General features: G+C 34.0%; 2 protein-coding genes across 4 annotated transcripts; both read right to left on the reverse strand.

Moving 5' to 3' along the window:
• Positions 1–1,053: 1,053 nt before the first annotated feature.
• LOC145097669 (U-box domain-containing protein) lies at positions 1,054–7,180 on the reverse strand. Its single transcript, XM_079035289.1, has 16 exons — positions 6,210–7,180; positions 5,890–6,094; positions 5,644–5,795; positions 5,309–5,531; positions 5,060–5,212; positions 4,778–4,981; positions 4,582–4,694; positions 4,374–4,491; positions 3,875–3,964; positions 3,587–3,790; positions 2,716–2,811; positions 2,511–2,633; positions 2,330–2,422; positions 2,086–2,250; positions 1,897–1,986; positions 1,054–1,382 (listed from the first exon to the last, which is right to left on the reverse strand). Exons 1-16 carry the CDS (start codon positions 7,046–7,048, stop codon positions 1,203–1,205), a joined length of 3,048 nt encoding a protein of 1,015 aa, XP_078891415.1. The 5' UTR covers positions 7,049–7,180; the 3' UTR covers positions 1,054–1,202.
• A 13,444-nt stretch (positions 7,181–20,624) lies between these two features.
• Positions 20,625–23,824, reverse strand: EMB2820 (Cytidine/deoxycytidylate deaminase family protein). 3 transcript variants are annotated; one of them, XM_079035290.1, is made up of 10 exons: positions 23,698–23,817; positions 22,886–22,975; positions 22,756–22,807; positions 22,601–22,674; positions 22,379–22,500; positions 22,196–22,278; positions 22,008–22,104; positions 21,550–21,924; positions 20,979–21,076; positions 20,625–20,889 (listed from the first exon to the last, which is right to left on the reverse strand). In XM_079035290.1, exons 2-10 carry the CDS (start codon positions 22,968–22,970, stop codon positions 20,712–20,714), a joined length of 1,164 nt encoding a protein of 387 aa, XP_078891416.1. In that variant the 5' UTR covers positions 22,971–22,975; positions 23,698–23,817; the 3' UTR covers positions 20,625–20,711. The 3 variants fall into 3 exon arrangements, with proteins under 3 accessions (XP_078891416.1, XP_078891418.1, XP_078891417.1); XM_079035292.1 differs by having other exon boundaries at positions 22,886–22,979; XM_079035291.1 differs by having other exon boundaries at positions 20,673–20,906; positions 22,886–22,979; positions 23,698–23,824.
• Between the last annotated feature and the right edge of the window lie 317 nt (positions 23,825–24,141).

The following is a 24,141-nucleotide window of genomic DNA, read 5'->3' on the forward strand; positions in this document are numbered from 1 at the left end:
TCTTTTGTAGGAGTTAGAATGTATGCATATTATATGACAAATTTGCCGTTTTTTTAATTATTATTTTTTTTGTTTTATATATAACAGGTTATAAATAATTATAGAAACAAATAAATTGCCTTTTTGTTAATTATTTGTTTGTGTGATATAATTAGAAAAATCTTGCACAAAAAATGGTGGAAATAGTGATATTCTTGCACCATAACATTAGTTTTTACATAAAAAAAATTTATATTTGAAGTATATTCTCTTTGCCTAATTTATTTAGATTTTCAACAACATACATTTGATTTATTAGTTTTTTTTTACAAATTTGTCTTATATCTATTTTCACAATTACTTTAGAGATTATATATTATTAAACAAACATAAATAAAGAAATTTGTATATAATTTGAATTAGTTGTTATGAATTAATTTTATTAGATAAAGAAAGTGACATTTATAACACAATTAATCGTCTATGAAACGATTATTACCTTTATTAAAATGTAACGATACAATTTGATTGGTTTGAACTTGATAAACTCAAACTTTAAAACAACTAAAATAAACTAAATATGTATAGGCTCAAACTAAAAAGACCACAAATGACATTACATCTTAACGCCAAATTTGATGTAGATTTATCGAAGTCGAAAGAACTATGATTGTTGAAACTGTTGACATTGTACTTGTGGGATGAAGTTGTCAACACAAGTTGCTACACGCAAAATATATCCATTAGTGTGAAGAGACATTCCAAGATATCTTAAGAAGTCCCTAAAGGAAGAAAACTAGACATATCATACTTTCATGTGTGTGGCTAGCCATGCTATGTTACGTCTTGAATCAAAATTTGGTATTGTATCATTCATCTACTTATAGGAAAGAACATTTCAATCTGAAAATGGAAAGAAAGATATCAGAACGCAATCAAAACTCAGCTAATTTTAAATAATCGGTTTTTGTGCTTATTTTGATCTTTAATAATGGAGCAATGATTATGAACACACATAACACACAAGGATACAAAAATGTGAATGCAACTTAGTTTAGTTGTCAACATCAAACGTAACATGATAATTTCTATGATATGATATGATTAAAAATTTTACAAGTTGTTTTAAGAAAAAGAAAATGTTTTGAGTAAGTAATAGCAAACAACGAACGAGATGCTAACAATAGATACAAGAAATTACAAACTGTAAAACTAGAGTCTAATCAATCGATTAAAGGCCTTGTAGCATCTGGTGATTGAATAGAAGATTTAGAGCTGCTTTGCATGCTCAGATCTTCTTGCTTCCTTTGTTGTGACCTCACAAATTCTTCTATTTTTTGTTTCAACTCCGTGTCTGGAATCAACATGTCCGGTGTAAGATGTGATCGATTGAACGGATCCGTCTGCCAAAATACAAAATTCTTTTACTGTGTTTGACATTTATCAAACTGAGACACACTGAAACCGATGTCAATGCCATTAAAAAATTATACTTATTTTGTCCCGCCCAAAAAATGGGACAGTGACTTGCTTTTGATTTCTTGTTTGGGCAAAAGACATAAATACCCTCATTGTCTGTGCAAAAGACGTAAATGCCCTTGATACTGTGTTTTCACATGCATTGGACTGGGACTGAGAGTCTGAAAATGATACTAATGGGACAAAAATTGCACCAAAAAAAAGACAAAACAGGGTCTCTCTCTCTCTCTCTCTCATATGGGCAAAAGACGTAAATGCCCTCATCCTTGTCATCATCAAAAATAGCGCTAGAAAGCTTGTGTTTGGCATGCCTCGATTAGAATGGGACCAAAACTGGTATCAATGGGACAAAAATTGCAATTTTTGAACCTCTCTCTCGCTCTCGTTTGTGAAAAAGACATAAATGCCCCCACACACACATAAAGATGGAAAACTTACAGGGTCACTGAGAAGATGCCTCTGAATCACGGGTCTGTCTACTATGATTCTTGAAGATGGTAAAATGACTGGATCTTTCATCAGAGTGTACTGCAGATTCCAACATTTATATGTGTGTCAGTAAAACGTATTTTCTTTTTTATAAAAAAAAATAATAATAAATAATATATGTAAAAGGACAATATTAACCTGGATTGGATCGAGAAATTCATCTGGAATATCTCCCAAAATAGCTTCAGCATCCATGGCTTCGGATGCTGCAGATCTAGCTTTTTTCCCCAAATCATCAAACGCCTGTATCATTCTTGGATCTTCACCTATTCTTCTAAGAACATTTGCAGCTTCAGTAAATAACTGCACACACATTTATAATTTATAAATAAATAATTTTTATAAAACCTTGTAATATAATTATTTAGAAATAAAAAAATACCTGGTCGTTGTAGGAACGTCCATCTTTTGTAATGGCAGATGGGAAAATATTCTCGTGATCGCCCCTTGCCAGATGGACATATATGTTGACAATCTTCAAGATATAAAAAAAAAATAATAATAATTAGATGTTTATTAAATTATATTCCAAATATATCATTTAATAAAAGAAAAAGAAAAACCTGTTTAAGCAATTGTTTTGGGCGAAACTCATATTTTTCAGGGTCTTTTAAGCTCAATGATTTTCTTTGAGGGCCCACAAGCTGTAACAGGAAATAATTCAACATACTGCCAACTCTTTCAACCTGAAAAATAAGGAAATCGTTATTATTATTAAAAGTTTATATTTTATTTTATAAAGTGGAAATGAGATTTTATGTTGTTTACCATTTCGGGTAAGAGGAAAGGGGCTGTGATTTGCTCAGTGGTGAAAGCAAGCATGCTCACGTCTTCCATGGCTAACTTCATGTCAATCTTAATAATCTATATATACATAACTTTATTTTTAATAAATATTCATAATACAAATATTTGGGAAATTTGCAAAAAAAAAGGACTTGGACTTGTACTTTCATCATTTTCTGTAGTGATTCGATTTAGACCATAACATTTTTTCAAAAGGGAAATGTACAAAAGGGCACAACATGCTTCACTGTATTATTGATTTAAAAAAGAAAGAGCTAATTACAGTTTTGGTCCCTGCATATAACTGATTTTTGCAATTTTGGTCCCAAAGGGTTCTTTATTGCAATTTTGACCCTTATTTGGAGTTTTTGTAACATTTTTGGTTGACTGTATTTTGGGATCAAAATTACAAAAAATCAACTATATTCAAATAAGGACCAAAACTGAAACAGAATACTTATTAGGACCAAAATCACAAAAATCAACTATATTCAGGGACCAAACATTAAAAAAAAATAACAAGTCAATGGCTAAAAGCTAAATTGACAAGATAATGAATCTACATTGCGTTTTTTGGTATTTTGCAGTGCTTTTAGATGGTCAAAAAAGCAGTAATGGGTAAATCGAGAAAATGACGAGAATACCCCTATAAATATATTTGAAAGGATAGATACGAGGGAGAAAAGACAAAATAATGAATGTACATTGTGTGTGTGTGTGTTTTTTTTCAAAACCGGGTATCCAGGAAAAAAATGGTGATGGTCAAAAAAGTATGAATGGGTAAATTGAGAAAATGACGAAAATACCCCTATGAATATATTTGAAAGGATAGAGAGAGGGAGAAAAGACGGACATTTTCTTGAGAGTGGAAAAGTCTAGTTCTCTCCTGTCTTTCTTGTGCTGATCTTTGCTCCCATTCAGTAGTGTTGGCCATTTCAGCTTCAAGCTCTTTAAGCTCAAGAATCTTGTTCAGACTTTCATCAAGAAGAAAGATGCTATCGTTGATTAAAAAGTTCAAAAAGTTCAAGTAAACACCCTTTTCCTCTTCTTTTGCAATCTGTAATTTTTTCAAAAACAGTTACAGTTAATAATAAGTTGATTAAAAATTATAAAAATATGTATAATAAGAATAAAAATTCACCTGTTTCCAAGCATTTTGGTGGACAGGGACTTGCCAAAGGTATTCTAGAAGTTCAGCAATGTTATGGCGGATGTTAAACTTGTCATAAAACTGCATAACAGTGAACAAATATCATAAGAAATAGCAATCTACTTTTACTCAATCCTTTATTATAGAATCCAAATTTCATTTCTTCTCATTACTTTTTTTTTACTACTAACACATTCTATTTTGAATTTTTTTTTTTTAAATTAAAGTTGCTTTGTATTTGGATGACATTGCTAAAATTACAATACTTTTGCTTCTTCTAATTGCATCATTGTACTTTTAACTTTTTTATTAGAATGGCTTTGTACTTTGGAATATCTAAACAGCTATATATATAACATTGTTGTACTTTTCAACTTTCTCTTATAAAAACATGATGTTTCAAAAAATCTAGAGAATTTATAACAGTAGAAACTGTTTTTGTACTTTGATGGCATTGCTATTTCTTAAAATATTTGAAATAATCACTCACCTGAGTGTGGGATCCTGTGAACTCAATATCAACATAGAGTTTCAAAAGATTCTTCACAAGATACTGAACAGAGAGTTGGTGCCCCTCAAAAAGTGTACTGGTAGCAGAAGATGAGCCACTGCACACACACACACACAACACGTAAAAAGACATAAATACCCTTTGTAAGCAAATAACATAACATGATAGAATCAATCAAAATAAATACCTCCTACGAGGCATCCAACAATTCAAGACTTCAACCATTTTGGCTCTTAGATAAGGGTTCCTAATGTACTCTGGACTTGCCATAAACATGATAATAAAGTTCATAAAATCATCCTGCCAAACAAAAAGACAAGTGAGAATAGAGAAAATAATTAATAAAAAGTTTTTAAAAAGAAAAAAGAAAATGTTTTTAGTACCAATTTGACACCATCTAAAGCACGTGGGATTCTAGAAGCAAAAATAAGCAACTCCATAACATCTTCCACAAAGTGTTCAGGCATACATGCAAATTCCATGGGGCAAGATTGAGGTAAAGGCATTTTGAAACCACCAATTCGACTCACTAACCAAACCACCATTAACTGATAGAAAGATAATGCCTGTTGAAGTAGTCCTCCATCCTAACAATAACATACAAAAAAAAGGATTTGAAAAAACTGAAACTCGAATACTGAAAAAAGGAAAAAAGACTAATTTACCCTCAGTATCTGAGCTTCATAACATAATTTCTCCTGTGTTAAGGTTTCGATTTCCTTCTCAAGTCGAGCAATTTCTTGAGCCACTCGAGGAGAAGGTGTTTGCTCTTGCATGGTTTTCAAGGTTGCTAAATTATCTTCACATCTTTGAATATCCTGCAACCAAATAAAGCAATGTACTTTTTTCTTTTTTACTTTTTTTTATTAAGAAGGAAATTGTAGTTTGAATCATGGGATTAAGGAAATGAATACCTGGACAAGATGCTTGAAGTCTGAAAAAGCTTTCAGAAGACCCAAATTTAGAACCCGAGCAGTCATAAAGAAACATTCACAAATAAATGAATAGCTTTGACTTGGTTGACCAGAACTTGTTGTTTCTTGAGATTGAAGCAACCTGTTTTCTTCAATGTTTGGCTTGTTTTTGTTTAACCATTCAGTAACTTCTTCCGAAGATGCATGAAGAGCAGTTAATTCTCTGTATTCAGTTGAGAATCATATGATCAAATTCATATTGAGGGATTGTAGTTTCAATCGTTTCTTATTTAGAAAAAGATACATCTATAGTAGATAAGATAAGAGTATCTTACTTGAAATCCAAACGAGAACCATAAAAGACATATTTAGGGTCAATTTTGTCTTTCTTTGTTGAGTTTGCATCCAAGAAAGGTTCACACAATCGAAGCATAACAGCACTAAGGTTCACAAACATGCCTGAACTTGCAGAAGACATAGGATCAACCTATCACCAATCATAAATTATCCAATATGAATAAAACATTCACCTGGATAGATAAATTATGCCTTTAGGGTCTAAAAAGTTTTTTTTTTTAAACCTGGATATGAGCCCTTGATGCATTTTTATTGATTACTTCTGCAATATATTGGAGCACATTCTCTCGTGTGTTTGTGTTCTTTAAAAGAGACCTAAGAATTTCTGCCAATCCATCGTATAAATTGTTCATGACAGATTTGATTGTTGCAAATGAAGATAAAAGGTCAGCAGGGCGTCTTGTTGATGTGTCCATAAAACACTGCTCGCTGCATATTCCATGGATATGAAAGTTAAAGAAAAATGATCTAATAGAACAGATGGAAACTTGAAAAGGTAAGTCATATAATAGCCATGGAAATAGAAAATCAAGATCAAACTCACCCAACATCAGGCTGACTCTTGTAAAAACTTTGATCAGGAAGAGCACTGATATGAAAAAAAGGACCCAAGATGCTTGTCATCTCAATAGCACGGCCATTTATGAAAAAACCTTTGGGAATCCACCATTGATGATTCACCAAAGCTTTAGCACCAACTGGAAAACTTATCAAGTACATCAAAGCCCTCAATGGCTGCTGAAAGTTTCCAAGAGCAGAACACTTGAGTACAGTCCCTCTCAAATCCTCATACAACTGCTTCAAGATCGTTTCCATGGAATCGTAATCTGAATCCCTAAACAACTCATCCAAAAAACCAGGAGGAGAAGAGGCACCACCACTACTACCACCACCAAAAGTATCAATGGAACTAGAAACTTCCGAGAAAATCAAGGGCAACAATGGAGAAACATTCGATTTATCTCTTTGGGAATCGGCGAACATATCGGGGTTACCTAAGTGAATTCTACAATAGGACACTGCTAATTTCTTCGCTTGATTTACAACTAACTCCATCTGAGCCCTAACTGTTTTATCTTTCATATTAGCGATTTTCTTCCCTTCTTCATATGCGCGACGATAAATCCCAACTAGGTACTGGAAAGGGGTTTCCGCAGAAGTGAAATTACCTGATAGACGATCAACAAGAACTCGTTCCATCACATCCCTAGAAAGTCTCAGTTCACCGCCTTCGCTTAAAATCTCAGCTGCCGTCATCTCCAAGTAAACAACTCGTGAATCGTTCCCCATTGAATCTATTAGGGTTACAAGGAAGATTTTGCGTAGGATTATGTCCTCGATTTCCTCAGGCGATCGCTGCGGTTTTGCGGTGGTCGTCGCCATAGTCTCAGAATTGATTGATTTGATTGAAGACGGGAAGATGGGCAGTTTTGATTATTTTGAATGGGTAAAGAGAAGGATCAACAAAAAGTTCTAAGAATTTTGTTTCTCCATTGTCAACAAGCCAATGGAGACTTGTATGTATCTGTAGACTTTATGTACATGTACATATACATATACATATACATAAATAATATACTAGATAATACTTTTTATACAATAGAAAGAATTTCATATATGCCTTTAAATATCTATTTGTCCCATCTAACCTCTAAATATCACAATCCTTAACGATCTTTTATAGTATCGGATTTGTCAAAATCTATTTTTTTAAATAGTTTTTAACATTTAATAATCTTTTTCCTATATTCTTAAATCTTTAAAATTCAAATAAAAAATGAATAGACCATAATACCCTTTAATATTAAAAACCCTTTTGCTACATTGGTCGTATTCCCCCTAAATCCCTAAGACTATCTGTTATACTCTCCACGACAACGGTTGTGGAGAGCTTCCAGATCAGCGACTGGAGCAATCACGATCCATCACGAAAACGACGAACCACGACTGGCTGGTGTAGTGTTCACGCTCGTTGTCCGTGGCCATGTAAACCACGACCGGGTTCGTGGTCCGTATACCTAACGGACTAATAGCCTTATGCGTTGTCGGCGATCGGCCAAGAGTTTCCCCAATCTTCAACAAATCGCAACCCATCTTGCTGGAGATCCCTCCGCTTCCCAAAGAAATCGTTTCCGTGAGGTTGTTGTGATTGTGGTTGTGTACGCAGGAAAGAGAATGTGATTAAGTGTTGTGGCACATGCCTTGAAAAGTTGAAGTGTTGCGTCTTTTTTTCTGGCTTAATGCATTTATGTATAAAAAGCCTAATGAATACTTTGTCGTGTTATCATCTTTGTGTTTGATGTTTTGTCTTAACCGTAAACTTCACTAGTTTTGCAGGTGGAATCATCAGAAGTTGGAAACAAATTAGGAACCATAAGTTTAATCGCCCTGCTATAATTGTGTGCTTTTTGTAATTCTATTTAATTCTTTGAATTTGTGGAATTGTTTTTGAAGATGAAAAAGAGTTGGAGGAACTTGTTGACAAACAACTTAAAAATGAAGTTATCTATACTTCATGAAATTGAATATTTAATTTTTTTTTTTGACATAAAGGTTCAATACATATTGATTGAAGGCAAACGGACAACAAGCTGCGCCGCTAGCCCTTTCTGGATGACAAAACCAATTCTTTTGAAAACAATATTTGTGAAAAACATAAACTTAACTAATACTAATAAATGAAAAAACGATTGGCGAAAAGAGTGCACAAACATCAAAAAAGACAGCAACGAGAAGGAAGAAAAAAAGAGACGTAGGTTCTAGTCTACATCGCAAGTTGTAGAAAATAACTTCAGAAGGTAATGGTATTATGGTCAAAATCACTTTTTATTTTAATTTTAATGATTTAATAATACAAAAAAATGTCAGACAAATACGATATTTAGATGTTTATTAAGGGAATATAAGAAATTCTCCCTAAAGATAAAGATGTACGTACAAAAATCACAAAAAATTATTTGGTATCATTTCTCTCACAAAATACATATCTTCAAAATTTTCGATTGAGTATTTTATTTTTGTTTATACCTTTTGGTTCATGGTGTTTAGGCAATGGTAAATCTTAATACATTATGATTTTTGTTCAAAACTATAATGTAGAATTCCCATCAGATGTAATTTATTCAGATTTATGAAATTTGGTCAAACTTAAGACATGCTTAGAAGGCATACCTAATATCAATATGTTTTCCCAACATCCCACATTGAAATATGTTACATAAATAGTCGGCAATAATCACGTGAAACACTTGAAAAAAATTATTCATAAAGTCTCAACCGGCAGACATATGTATATGGTAGACGATGCTCTAGTGGAAGATGTTCTAATTGTCCAATGCAATGCAGTGGGATAATAAACTATTGGTGGGAATCATTCTATCAAAAAGGCTCCGATGAGAAATGAGCTAATGGGAGAGGAAAAAGCTCGGGTGAGAATAGATAAAGCAAAAGAGTTGGTAACAATCACCTTTTATCATGTCGATGTGGTATAACCACAAAATCTTGGATATGTTGTATATGAAACACTAGAAGTATGTTGGTGATGATAATGTTGTTATATGTGACAATGTTGTTCCCACACATAACAATGATGTTGATAAATATGATGATGCCTATATCAGTTAAGATGATGATACAAATGTTGGTATAGGTGATGATAAATATTACCAAAAAGTACTTCTATTGGTGGATGATACCAATCTACTTCCTTATGTCACTAGGTTTTTATATAAACCTATCTTTTTTACCTTGAAAAAAGGTGATACTAAAATTGAATGATCAGATGATGATACATATACACAATAACGTTATTCTATGGGATACATGTTATACTACGATATCTAGATTTGATATAGCATACTACACATAGGCAAAACTCGTCAGAAAGGATCGAAAACCTACAAACATTCAAAGAAAAATAAGTTTTCCAACTAGCACTAGGATTGTGAAGTGTTCATAATGGATTTTAGTACAAAACTAATAAATCTTTAAAACTAAGGTTTCAAGCATCATGTTAAAAAGAAAATTTTACTTAGTATTTTGATTATGCAACTGGAGAGTAGTTGCATGTTACATGTCTAAAAACTTGTTGAAGAACACATGCTTAAAACCAAACCATCGTCAAGCAAACAAAAAAGTTTTGGGTCGTTTGATTTTCGAGGTCTTAAGTAGTAATTATAGCAGAGTCTTACTAGGAACCGACATCCAACGAGATTCAATTGTAAATACAAAATAAATATTTTCACAGATGATATGTGTAGAAATGTTATTTCTCGATAAGTTTTTTTCTTTGAAATTAATATTTCACTACTCACTACTTGTATCTTATAAACATTTAGAAAATCAACAATAACATGTATACTTCATATATTTTTAAAATCTACAAAAAAGCAATAACCTTGAAATAAACTTTCAACATCTTAAAATGTGATCTTTAAAGCGAGAGCAATGTGTAAGAGTAACATTGAGAGCAATATGCTTGAGAGTGTTTTTGAGAGGATTATAAGTTTATATTTTTGTAAAACGATGAAAAAGATGAAAATTAACGTTGTTAGACAACCGGGTGTGGGCAACGCCGGAATGGCGTTATCTGATGTGGCAGCGCCATAACGGGGGTGTAACGTCCCAAAAATACGAGCCAAAAATTTCATTTTTAAAACATATACTTTGCAAAGCATTAGAATTTAAACATTCATTGATCATATCATTTCATAAAAGATGTTGCGTGTCTGTAAATCATTTTATAAATCATAACAATGTCAGAGTACAAATCCCTAGGAAGATCTTATAGTGCGGAATACAAGGCGTGTATGTGATGTGCCGCTACTGCGCCAGCTCCTTCCCCTTCGAAGAAGAGGTACCTGAAAGCAAAACTGAAAATTGTAAGCACGAAGCTTAGTGAGTTCCCCCATCGTACCACATACCATACAATCACATATCATACTTACTGCCAGACATTTCTGGGGTGCCCGACCTTCCCGGTACGACCTTTCTGGGGTGCCGACCTACCCATGCGGCCATTTTGTGGTGCCGTCCTACCCGTGTCAAGCCATTCTGGGGTGCTGACTTCCCATGTCAAGCCATTTTGGGGTGCTGACTACCTTTCGGTCCTAACGACTGATAGTTTCATTTTATTTACTTCTTTTTATAGTTTATTTTAGCATATTTCATCCATAATCTAGTTAATTTTCATGCATATTTTCCTTTTTGTTATTTTATGACTATTTCGGGCACTTTCTAGTTTCGTGAGCTTTATTGCAGATTTCATGGAGACTAGTGGAGCGGGAATGTTCGGGACGTATGGAAAGCGATGGGAATTGGTGGAAAACAAGGATCTTAGGCTTGATGGGTGGTGGAGATGATGCATGGAGCGAGCTTGATGATTATTTGAAGGCTTGGAGAGAAATAAACATTTAAATTTGCAAGATGCGGGAGTATATTCAAGCATGCATAGATTATTAATCGGGCGAGTTTGCGAGCTATGAATCATTTGGAGAAGCCAAATTGGGCTTAAATTGAAGAAAACTTGAAGAAAAATAGGCTAGGAGCTGATTGGGCTCGCACTGGGCCAAGTGGGCTAAGCTATGGAGGCCCAAAACCTCAAAGATGCTACATTCAAGGACCACCCGCGCAACAGCACGCGGGTCGCGCAAGGCTCTGCAGGGGTAATTTCGGAAATCCATTTGGAAGGCTATTTGAGGAAGGTTGGTGCCCATCTTTTGGAGACTCTTGGACATCCGATTTTTGGAGATTCTCTCTGGAGTTTTGAAGACTTTTGAAGGCCAAGAACACTTGAAGAACATCATATTTTTACCTCTTGATTCTTGCTTAATGTTTGGTACAATTTTCTCTAACTTTGTTTCTTTGGGTTTAGCCATGCTTGGCTAAACTAATCTTGGTTGACTTTTGGTTAATCCTTTGAACTTTTGTTGAATGTTGAAGAATCCATGAACATGTTCTTAAATCTTTATGGGAATGTTTTGTGTTTTAACATCTTATCACTACTTGTATGTTTTAGTTCATGAGTTTAAATGTGTTTGTGGTGATTAGTTGGCTAATTTCTTGATTAAGTAAAGGATCCTCAAATTAGCAAGCAACAAATGATTTTTGTGTTGTTTTTGCTTCACACAATCATAAAAACATTTCCTCCAACATGGTGGTGAAAGCATTTGACCCCTCTTGGATTTGGTGACTTTTTGGTTCTTAATGCTAGTTGACTTTCACTAATTACATGCTATTTGGAATTAGTGACTTTGACTAAGGAAATTGTTATGAGCTTCTCTAGCCATTTCAACAATTAAGAAAAGTCTAGGTAATCTCAAGCTCCTTGGATTACTATAGCCAAATTAAGGATTTAAATCAAAGTATTGCACCATTGGATTCTAATGATATGTTCATCAAAAGTCAAAGTGAGGAAACTTTAAGTCAACCATCTCTCCCTTAGTGATTTTACATCAAACTCTTATTTTTGTTGCATTTGTCTATTTAAATCATAGTTAATTCTAGTTTGTTTCAAGTATTTCAAAACACCAAAAACCCCCCATTTTATTTTTATTGTCATTTTACAAGTATTTTTACAAAGAGATTTTTCATAGAGTTATAAATTGAACCAATCTCCGTGGATTCGATCCCTTTACCACTATACACTATTTTAGTGTGTAATATTTAGGGTTATTATTTGTGTTGGCCTCGACAACCACCAAATTTTTGGCGCCGTTGTTGGGGATTGGTTTTGATTTAATCAGTTTGTTTCTCTATGCCTACATCTCATTGTGCAGGTACTCTAATTTAAAACCCCGAAATTAAAAAAAAAAAGTATGATTTGGAAATGAACACTCCTTGCACCGAAGACCAACTTTCTGAGCTAGCTCAGTTAGTTATGATGATTGAAAGTAACCAAAGTGTGCAGCCCACACCTCTTCTTTGTGATTTTTGCGCCCAAAATGGACATCATTCCGACATGTGTCCATATTTACAAGGAGAATGGGAAGAAGTGCAAGAGAAAGGAAGCTACTACCGGTCAAACCAATGGAGTTATGATCAGCCTCAACATGATCAATGGTGGGACAACAACCAAGTTTGGGGAAATAACCATTACCAAAACCCATACCAAACATGGGGAAATAACCAATACCAACCAACTCCACTGTTCCAAGAACCCTATCCTTATCCTCCTCAACAAAATGAAGCGCCAAGCATGTCCTTAGAGGACATTGTGAAAAGCATTGCCACTTCTACCCAAATTTTCCAGGAAACAACTCAAGCTAGCCTCAAAAGCTTAGAGCAACAAATAACACAAATTTCTCAATCATTGAGTATGGTGGAATCTCAACATAAATTACCATCTGAAGAGAGCCCATGTCATAACGCATGTTGCATTCCTTTGAAAGATGAGAAAACTTTTGATGGCCCAAGAGTGTTATATGAAGAAGAGGAAGAAGAAGTAGAAGTGGAAGAGGTTGTTAAAGAAGAAGAAGAAATTGAAAAAGCTGACAATGAAACTATAGAGGAAGTGATATGGGTTAATGAAAGAGAGGTTGAGCCACCCACTACCATTGAGAAACTAACTCCATTGGTAGACCAACCACAAGAGCTGGAAGCGATAAATTTATCGGACTCTTCAAAGGTTACCTATCCCGAGAAAGAAGACGCCCAACCGGTCACCTACTCAACCACCATGTCAAAGAGGGAAGAGTTGGTCACCTTACTGAACATGTACAAGAAAGAATATGGTTGGATGATTGCTATTATCAAAGGACTAAGTCCGATATGGTTCTCCCGTAAAAAGAAAGTCAAATACAAGAAAAGAGTCTCAATGGAGGTGTGGAAATTAAAAAATGTAGACATGGGGCAAATTTGCAAGGTTAATGGACATCGATTGAAGCCATTCAATGAAGGTTTTGATTCAAATGTCCAAGATGTCGTCCATTTGGACGCCCCAAAGTGTTAAAGTGAAGTTTGGAGGCGTCTCGCCAAAGACGTTAAAGAATGGCATTTTTGGAACGCATTGTGTTTTCGTGTTTTTAATTTCAATAAATGAGTTTTGAAGATGCTTTTGGGATTCAAAAGAGTTGTTTTTGAAGAAATCAAGAGTTTCTAGGTGTTTGGGGCCTTCCAAAGCAAGAACGGGTGAAAAACGAAGAAAAATGAAGCAAAAATGAAGATCAGGATCAGGAGGTTGCGTGACCCGCGTGCTGTTGCACGGGTGGGTTGCGCGGCCAGGTGTGATGAAGCGACATTGGCCCAAGACTTAACTGCAAGGTCTACGCGACCCGCGTGCTACACTGCGCGACCCGCACACTGTGCTGGGCAATTTGGGCTATTTTTGGCTATTATTTGACCAAGTGTTGACCAAAGGTTTTAATGAGTTGACCTTTTGACTTTTCTTGACCAACATTTAAAATAATGTGTTAGACTCGTGTAACTTAATATATAAATGTGCATTAAATTTATGAACTTTAAAGATAACATCTTTTTGTAAGATTACTTAGGTTTGGAATTTGCTTCACTTATAAACAAAAAAGAAACAAGTATGTTGCTAAAAGAAGAAAGAAAAAACAATAGAAAATTGCTTGAGTGCTAAGCTTTTTCTAATTAAACGAGAATACCCAAAACTCTTTTTAAACATCTGAACTTGTACCCTTTTATATTAGACATAATTGAATCCTAAGTAAACACAAAAAGTAAAACAAATCCATATCAAGTTTCCTAAAATACCTTATTTAAACTAGATATAAACAAATCTTATAATAAGGAAAGTTTCCTATGAACCGATTAATCCAACAATTATCCCCTTAATCGGTTTGGACATACGAGCCACTTGTTCAAAACAATGTCGGTTCCTCTTCAATTAGACCTGCTTCTTCCTTTTCCCATTTAGGACACTCGTTTTTATAGTGACCAAACTCACCACATTTGTAACATCTAATGTGACTTTTATCTCGGACACATTCATTACCATCTCGACTTCTCCCGGACCCCCGACCTCTTCCCCGGTCACGTCCAAAGTCATCCCAATTTGAACTTCCATTGCTACAATGCTTACAAACATGTGACTTTTCCTCACTAGCCAACAACAACCCACCTTGAGTATCCTCCACTTTCTCAGTTCTTATTATACGCTCCTTGTATGCCTTCAATCTACCAACCGCTTCATCGAATAATATTGAATCCAACTTGAAACATTGCTCTATTGAAGCCACGATTTGAAGAAACGACTTAGGCATCGAATCTAGTAACCTTTTTACCGAATCAATTTCTTCAAGCTCATATCCAAGACTCCTTACTTTTGAAGCTAAACCGGATAATTTTGTCACAAAATCATCGACCGTTTCACCCTCCTTCATGCGCAAACTTTCAAGCTTTCTCTTTAACGTTGCAAGTCGAGCCGTTCTCACCCGATCCATTCCCAAATACCGTGTCTTCAGCCCATCCCACACTTTCTTTGGTTCGATGTAACTCGCCATTTGCAACACCATGTCCTCGGGTATCGCTTGAAACAAAAATGCAAAAGCTTGTTTTGACTTCTTTTGATCCGACGCTTCACCTAACGCCTTTGGTTCGACCGTCTCCATATGTCGTGTGTATCCATAATCGATTTGACTTTGACCGCCCACACCGAATAATTCGTTTGAGTCAAAACCGGAACTTGATACGTCATCGAACCTTCGTCTTTAACCAACGACATCTTATTATTTTTTACAACCACGACCTCTTTAATAAAGTTTGTTCCGAGAGCACTCTTCCACAAGGAAATAAGACAAGGTCACGACCACCTTTACCGTCTTCCGTCACCCGCAAAACGAACCGAATCAAAGCCACCCGCTTTGACATCTTCCTGTCCGTTTATTCCGTGCCTCCGGTTAGTCTCTCACAATCCCGATTAAAAGAAAGCGGGGTTGCTTGTAATCTGTTTGGTGATTTTAGTGTCACCATGTCATTTTAAGTAACTAGAACCATCATGTGAGCTAAGGGGCTTCATGATTTGTACTCCAATATATGTACGGGGGTTGTGCGGAGAAATATCAGTTCGGAAAGTGATATCACGATCCAAGTTGGAATCCAGATCTCCACCATATACCCTAATTTTTCCTACATAATCAACCTCGAATCACACCCCCTTTAACAAAACCACTCTGATACCAAGTGTAAGATTACTTAGGTTTGGAACTTGTTTCACTTCTAAACAAAAAAGAAACAAGTATGCAGCTAAAAGAAGAAAGAAAAGAACAATAGAAAATTGCTTGAGTGCTAAGCTATTTCTAATTAAACGAGAATACCCAGAACTCTTTTTAAACATCTGCACTTATACCCTGTTTATACTAGACATAATTGAATCCTAAATAAACACAAAATCTAAAACAAGTACATATCAAGTTTCTTAAAATACCTTATGTAAACTTGATATAAACAAACCTTATAATAATGAAAGTTTCCTATTAACCGATTAATCCAACACTTTTCATCTGAAAACATAACAAATACATCTTTCATCTTTAAATATCTTTGAGGATTGTATATAAATCATACATCATCATATTAAACATAGTAAATGCTAAACAATTTTTATGATGATGCAACTCATGATATGAACTCACATATCCAAACTCCAAGTCATGAGTCATCTCGTATCATTTCAATATCCTCAACATCTAAAGAGTGTTACATTTTTACTCCTAGTGACAGATGGTTAGATAGAGCACGTTAAACAAGTTAACACAAAGCATACTTAATAAATAAAGGGAAAATGACTTATTAAGGTAATTAACTTTTCGGTATGTTTACATCTGGGTAACTATCTTTTTTTGTACACATTTAGGTAACAAACTTGTTGGAAGTGTTCACATATGACCATTATGACCTGCTATAGCAGGTTAAATCCTAGATGTGAACGTTTTTAACAAGTTCGTTACCTAGACGTGTACAAAAAAAAATAGTTACCCAAATATGAACAAAACGAAAAATAAAAGTAAATTACACGAATGGTCCCTGTGGTTTGGCGGAATTTGTGTTTTTTGTCCCTAACTTTTTTTTTAACTCGGATGGTCCATAGTGTTTATTTTTGTTACGCATTTGGTCCCTGTCTTACCTAAAAATACTATTTTGCCCTTATTAATTTATTTTTTAATTAATTTTCTTATTTATGTATTTTTTTATATATTTAAAAAAACTAATAGACCCCACATATCTGTATCTCCTCACCATAAACCTCAAACCACATTTGAGAAATTTAATTCGGATGGTCTATTGTTTATTTTTGTTGCGAGTTTGGTCCCTGTCTTACCTAAAATACTATTGTGCACTTATTAATTTATTTTTTTTAATTAATTTTCTTATTTATGTATTTATTTTTTTATATATTTAAAAAAACTAATAGACCCCACATATCTATATCTCCTCACCGTAAACCTGAAACCACATTTGAGAAATTTAATTTGGGTCTTACCGGTCACCATCCTATCTCTCATCCTACCCAACTTCTATTTCTTTTCCATCTTTAGTAACATCGATGTCTTCACCATCTTTCTTTTTTTGGTACTTCAACTATGGCGAACCAACACCATAACCTACTGTCTCTTCATCTTTAGTGGGTTGTGGTGTTGATTCGACGGAGTTGAAGGACCGAAAAAAGAAGGGATAATGAAGACGTAACAAAATTAATAAGTGTACAATAGTCTTGTTAAGTAAGACAAAAACCAAGCTCGTAACAAAATTAAACAGTAGGGATCATCCGAGTTAAAAAAAATAAATCAATTAAAAAATAAACAGTATGGATCATCCGAGGAGATACAAATATGTGGGGTCTATTAATTTTACAAAACTTCAAAAATGGTCCTTGTGGTTTCCGAAAATATCAAGTTTAGTCCCTAAGTTCAAAAAACCTCACAGATGGTCCCTGTGGTTTCAAAACTTTTAACAAATGGTCCTTCCGCCTAACTCCGTTAGCTTTCTACCATTAAGTGAGGGGCATTTTCGTCATTTCAATACACAGGGACCATTTATGAGGTTTTCTCTATTTAAAAATAAAGAAAAAATATATATAATTACTTAATTAAAAGGCCCCACTCTCTCTCTCTCTCTCTCTATACCTCCACCTCCTTCTCCTTTTTCTTTTTACCCAAGATGAACACTTCATCTTCTTCCTCTTTTCCTTCTTAATCAAAATTCAATATCTACCCACTAATTAGTTATATTCTGCCTAATCTCGACGGGAAAGATGAGCGGGGGAGGGGAGAAGCCTGCTGGTGGTCGGTCGACACTTACGGTAGCGGGGATTGGTGTTGGTTGTCGATACATAGAGAAAGACGAGGTGGCAACCGGTGTTTCTTGGCGGAGGTGATGGCAAGTGGAAGCTGGAGTGGAGGCAATAGGTGGAAGGAAGCAGTGGTGTCGAGGTGTTTGATGGTGGTGGGTCACGACAAGAGGAGGCGGTGGTTGGGATGTCGCAAAACAACAGGCAGTCGCTGTGTATTGAAATGAACAGTCTCTAGAACAAGAACTGGTTTCTGAAAAAGATCAAGAACATGAACATCCAGAGTTGATTTCTGAAAGCCATGAAAGACCTTACTCTGTACCTGAACATGTTGCTTCATTAGCCTATGAAAGACAATTAAGTGGAGTTAGTGACTCCAAGTTGAGCTCCATACCTGATACAGAATCGGTATCTTCAGCTAGTGATCTTGAAAATAAGGATCATACAGAAGATGGCCACCATTCTCTAGAACCCGAACTGGTTTCTGAAAAAGATCAAGAACATGAACATGAAGAGTTGATTTCTGAAAGCCATGAAAGACCTTACTTTGTACCTGAACATGTTGGTTCAGTGGCTTTTGAAAGACAATCAAGTGAAGTTAGTGACTCCAAGTTGAGCTCTATATCTGATACAGAATCTGTTTCTTCAACTGATGACCTTGAAAATAAGGACCATATTGACCTTTCTCAAGAACCAGAACTTATTTCTTTTAAAGATTATATCGATGACAATGTGGAATCTGTTCAAGTGAGGGAAGGAGATGAAAGACTTCATGAGGATGAAATAAGTGTTGGGAATGTGATGAATCAACAAGAAGTAGTGGATGTGGTCTCTTCTTTGGAGATTATGGCAGAAGCAGTTCATAGCAGGGCATCAAGTCTGTCATTATCTGATGAAATGAGTGAACATGTATATAATGAGAAAGACGGCGATGAGGTGGCAACATCAGTTTCAGAAACAAGTTCTTATTTTGAAGAACATGGTAACTTAATAGAAAGGTCTGAGATTGATGTCACAAGTTTATCGGTGGAAGAGAGTCACCCAAAAGAACCTGTATATGATACGAGTCCTCGATCTGAACATGTTGCTTTGTAACTCTTGTTCTAGTTGATGGCAGCAACAAAACAAAGGGAAGAAGAGTAGCAGTGAATCACAAAGGTGTGAAGATGGGTAGTAGTTTTATGGTGTTTTGTACTTGAGAGAGAGGCCCTTTAACTGAATAATTATATTTTTTTTCTTTTTTTTTTTAAATAGAGAAAACCTCATAAATGGTCCCTGTGTATTGAAATGACGAAAATGCCCCTCACTTAACGGTAGAAAGCTGACGGAGTTAGGCGGAAGGACCATTTGTTAAAAGTTTTGAAACCACAGGGATCATATGTGAGGTTTTTTGAACTTAGGGACTAAACTTGATATTTTCGGAAACCATAGGGACCATTTTTGAAGTTGTCTTATTTTTTTTTAAATATGTAAAAAATAAATACATAAATAAGAAAATTAATTAAAAAATAAATTAATAAGGGCAAAATAGTCTTTTTAGGTAAGACAGGGACCAAACACGCAACAAAAATAAACAGTAGAGATCATCCAAGTTAAAAAAATAAGTTAGGGACCAAAAACACAAATTTCCCCAACCCACAAGGACCATTCGTGTAATTTACTTTTACTTTTTCGTTTTGTTCATATTTTGGGTAACTATTTTTTTTGTACACATATAGGTAATGAATTTGTTGAAAGCGTTCGCATCTAGGATTTAACCTGCTATAGCAGATTATAATGGTCATATGTGAACACTTCCAACAAGTTTGTTAACTAGGTGTGTAAAAAAAAATAGTTACCTAGATATAAACATACCGAAAAGTTAATTACCTTAATAAGTCATTTTCCTATAAATAAAAGCTCAAACAATATTGTAAAGCTAGGCACCAGCTAACCATCATATATGCACCACATGTAATAATAATAATAATAATAATAATAATAATAATAATAATAATAATATAAATTCTCAATTTTACATCTTTAGCCCTACCAACTTTTTTTTTTACTTCTTGTCAAATCTTTTTCATAACCCTTTTACACTTTCATACAACTTTATTTTCATCTATGATTTTTCCGGTTTAACATTTATTTTACAATTCTACTTGCTTTTATTTTTTTAAATTAAAGACCACAAGAGGCTGTTTGTCATCAATTTTGGATAAGAAAAAAATGATTTACCAAACCTGCAAATGATGGTTATAATTTTTAAAAATACAAGCATTAACATAATAACATATTCATTTTGTTTTATAAGTTAACAGTGTTTTTCGCTTTCAACATTTTTTTAAACAGTGTTAACCAGTTTGTACAACAAATCTCATATGTTAAGACTTATCTTTTTAAAAATTTATAATTACTATTTGCAAAGTTTGTAAACCATTATTTCTTTTCCAAATTTGAGGACAAACATATTTTACGTGTGATGTTCAAATTAAAAAATAATAATAGTAATAATAATAAACACAAGTACAAATGTAAACAAAAGTATTTCTAACAATACCTAAATAAATATGTTAAAAAAACATTAGACAATTAGACAATTGTAAAAAGAAGATATAAAATAAAGTTGTATGTAAATTTCAAAAATTTTTAAAGATGTAAAAAAATATATAATTTTTTTTTAAGATCATATTGAAACATTGTTATATTAAAACACACAAGTCCAAATAAACTTTAAACAAAAATTATATAAAAAACATAATCATAACAAAAATATAAAATAAAACAATCAAATGAAATAACAAAAAAAACAATCTACATTAAACATTCATCAAAGGATTCTTGAGGCAACATAACTCGAAATACAGCATAATGATGATTTAAGCTTTTCTCTCCTTGTAACCTATGAACACTTCCAAGCGCACCATCACTCTTATTTGGGAACGCGTAGAATATACGCTTCACTCTTTGATGTACAAGCGCCATCGCACACCTGTTCAAAACAACATACTGATACTGATGCTGATGCTGACACTGACACTGATAAATAAGATAACACAAAGTTGTAATTAAAGAACCTACATTGCGCATGGTTCCCAAACAAGATAAATGTCATAACCGGTACATAGATACGGTCTCCCATTTGACTGAGAGTTGACCACCTCCTCATCATTGTTTACCTAAAAATAGCAACCTACTTTAATCTTTTCACCAATATAAGATAATACTAACATACTTTATCTTTTACCCATAATAGCAATGTACTTACATTTTTTTTTCTATGGATAATAGCAATTTGTAACCCATAATAGCAACATAATTACATATTTTGACCAATAATAGCAATATGTAACAAATAAAGTAGATTTGCCCATATTGGTAGCAAAATAGGGCTTTTGACATGAAAGTCCTTAAGTTTGTCAATTTTTGTCGGTTTTTGTCCCTATGACGATTTTTTGTTCATTAATGTTCAAAATTTGACAAACTTAAGGACTTCCATGTCAAATTCAGAAAACATACTTAGGGTAAAACCGTAAAAACATAAAAGATTTGTAAACTTAAGGACTTTTATGTCAAAATCCCTAGCAAAATATGACTACATTGCTATTATTGGTAACAAAATAAAAAATAAAAAACAAATAAATGAGCTTACGTGGATAGATTTGATCTTTTGTTTCTTTAACAAATGATTTGTTTCATCAAGATTATCTGCAACATGTTCATTGCCATGAAAAAGAAGTTTATCTCTAAGTGAAGAATTTTCAATGGCTACAATGGCAGCATGTCTTAAAGGATGCCATGAACATGACTTCTGATTCAACCATTTCCATGGATTTAAACAAGAAACACCTTTGCCATAATTTAACAATTCAGGTTTTGTAGCTGAAGAATTTAAAACCAATTTATCATGATTTTGAGAAGTTGCTTCATGATTTATGGAACAACAGCTGCAAGAGTTGACCTGATCACGTGCTTCAGCAATCACCTCATTGGTTGAAGGATCAATGATAATAGCAGCATTCATCATCTGCACATAATGAAATTGCTTTTATTGTTCTTTTATATAAAGTTTTAAGGATAATTTTACATTTTTCTTAATTGAAATTTCACCTGGCATTCACATTTTGCCAAATCAAGTGCTTGTTTCATGAAGGTGCAAACAGAGTTAGATTCCTCTTCTGAAAACCCCGTAATGCCCCTTATATTGCTACAGTTTAAACCACACATTCAAACAGAAGTCAACAAAGTCAAACCATGGAAAATACTTTGATTATGAAATGAAATTTAAGATGAATTACTAGGTTGGTGGATGATAAGATGTTGGCCATATTTTGCATTGTTCTATCCATTCTTCTTTTGATAACGGAGCATATTTGCATACCTAGCATTAACATTAACATTATTATTATTTTATTTTTTTAAATGTTCATCCCACAATAACAAAATACATCTCTAAATCACCAAATATAGAAATAACATACTTTTGTAATGAAAGTTTCCAACTTATATGAATTTATAAGCTCCACAACCTCTTGAGGTATATTATCCAATTGGCTTTCACTTTCACAAGCTAAACATAAGATCACTGATAAATGTATGCATCCTGATGAAAGCCATAAAAGTCAACTATGTATAACATATAAAATATCATATAAACTATTGCCAAGTTTTATGCTATTTTTTATCAGAGGAAAAGATAAAACCTTCATTAAGGTCTTGTTTTCGAACTCGTTTGACATGATGAAGGTTTTCTAATGGTAGAATCTTGTTTAATTTCCTGAAGAGCAAACAGTTTTAATTAGCAATCAATGATGAAATTCAAGAAAAGGTGAAGTTATTAAAGATTGTGTGTGCATACCTTACAAGAGTGTTGGCATGTTTAGGATCTATTACAGCAGCATAAACTTTGACTGTAGAATATAATCAAATTCAGTAAAAAGAAAATGACAGAAGATGCTAAAGAATAGAACAGAGGTTGAAGAAGCTACCAGTGGGTTGTTGGTGGAGAGGGAAAGGTGGTTTATCTGGGATGTGAATAATTTCCCAGCTTTTATTCTCTTCACACTTGTTCATATTTCCTAACTACAAATTTCAAGTTATAAATCATGCATAACTGAATAAATAGACTTGATGTAAGAGTCTTAAAACTGTAGAAAGATGATTCATCATATGCATATATGTGTAAAATGGCCAAAAGGACCTCCTTTTACATTTTGACTTATTTGTCTAATTAACAATTTTTTAAACTAATAATTATTGTTTTTAACTAACAGAAAACATGCATCTATTGTTCATTCCAAAGTTACCAACATCAAAATGCATAAGTTAAAAGTTAAAACATGTAATTGATCAGTGAAAACATGCATATAAAGAAAGTAACCCCTCTCATGCATTTGATCAAACAGCTTGTGTGCAATCTGATTTCTAATCTTGTGTTCATTCTAAGCAATCTGATTTCAAACATTTCTATTAAATTTTAGCGGTTTTTTCATCATCTAAACTTTGATTCCTCAGAAATCCAACCCATAAGATTAAACAAATCAAGACACTTCATAATCAGCAAAGCTAGATGAATATGGTTATTAGCATCAACCGATGAACCCAAACACCAAACAATTATAAACATGAACAAGAAACACAACGACCAAAATAAGCAAAAGGCATCATCACTAACAACACTGGTAACCTTGAAATCAATATTTTCGATTTCAACAGAAAGCAGTAAAAAAAAGGAGGGGGAAACGAAAGCAGGAAAAAAGAAAGAAGAACTAAAGCAGGAAAAAATGAAGAAAAATGGAACCTGTAGCTGTGGGGTGCGAAGGTCTCTGGCCGTTGGCTTCACAGGAGAGGCGATGGCATACGGGGGCGAGCAGGGGAGGAATCGCTTGAGGAGCTGACAATGTGAGAAGCGAAGGAGGAGTCGTATAGAGCTGAGTTTGAATAAGGTTTTGAACAAGTTACTTAAATGGTACTTGTGGTTTTCAAATATTTCATTTTTGGTCCCTAACTATTTTTTTGTATTCGGACCACCTACCATATCATTTTGTTGTGTTTTTAGTCCCATGTAGAGATAAAAAAAAAAAAAAAACTATGTTGCCCTTGTATTTTCTTTTTCATATTTTTTTTATTGTTTATTAATATTACAAAATAAAATAAATAATTAATAGACATATAAGTCCCACTCCCAACCCTACCACAGCATCCCAACCATTTCACTCTCTCATATCTCCCCTTAACCCGTACT

This window comes from Lactuca serriola, chromosome 4 (genome assembly GCF_051521515.1).
Source record: "Lactuca serriola cultivar US96UC23 chromosome 4, Lser_US96UC23_V15, whole genome shotgun sequence".
In the NCBI taxonomy this organism is placed as follows: Eukaryota; Viridiplantae; Streptophyta; class Magnoliopsida; order Asterales; family Asteraceae; genus Lactuca; species Lactuca serriola.

Coding starts and splice junctions, on each gene's coding strand:
- EMB2820 (XM_079035290.1), bottom strand. CDS start 22,970: ATGAACAAGTGTGAAGAGAATAAAAGCTGGGAAATTATTCACATCCCA. Junction 22,279..22,378: donor TGGAAACTTTCATTACAAAA/GTATGTTATTTC, acceptor TGTTAATGCTAG/GTATGCAAATATGCTCCGTT. Junction 22,105..22,195: donor TCTTATCATCCACCAACCTA/GTAATTCATCTT, acceptor TTTAAACTGTAG/CAATATAAGGGGCATTACGG.
- LOC145097669 (XM_079035289.1), bottom strand. CDS start 7,048: ATGGCGACGACCACCGCAAAACCGCAGCGATCGCCTGAGGAAATCGAG. Junction 5,532..5,643: donor GGTTCTCGTTTGGATTTCAA/GTAAGATACTCT, acceptor AACTGAATACAG/AGAATTAACTGCTCTTCATG. Junction 4,982..5,059: donor ATGAAGCTCAGATACTGAGG/GTAAATTAGTCT, acceptor TGTTATTGTTAG/GATGGAGGACTACTTCAACA.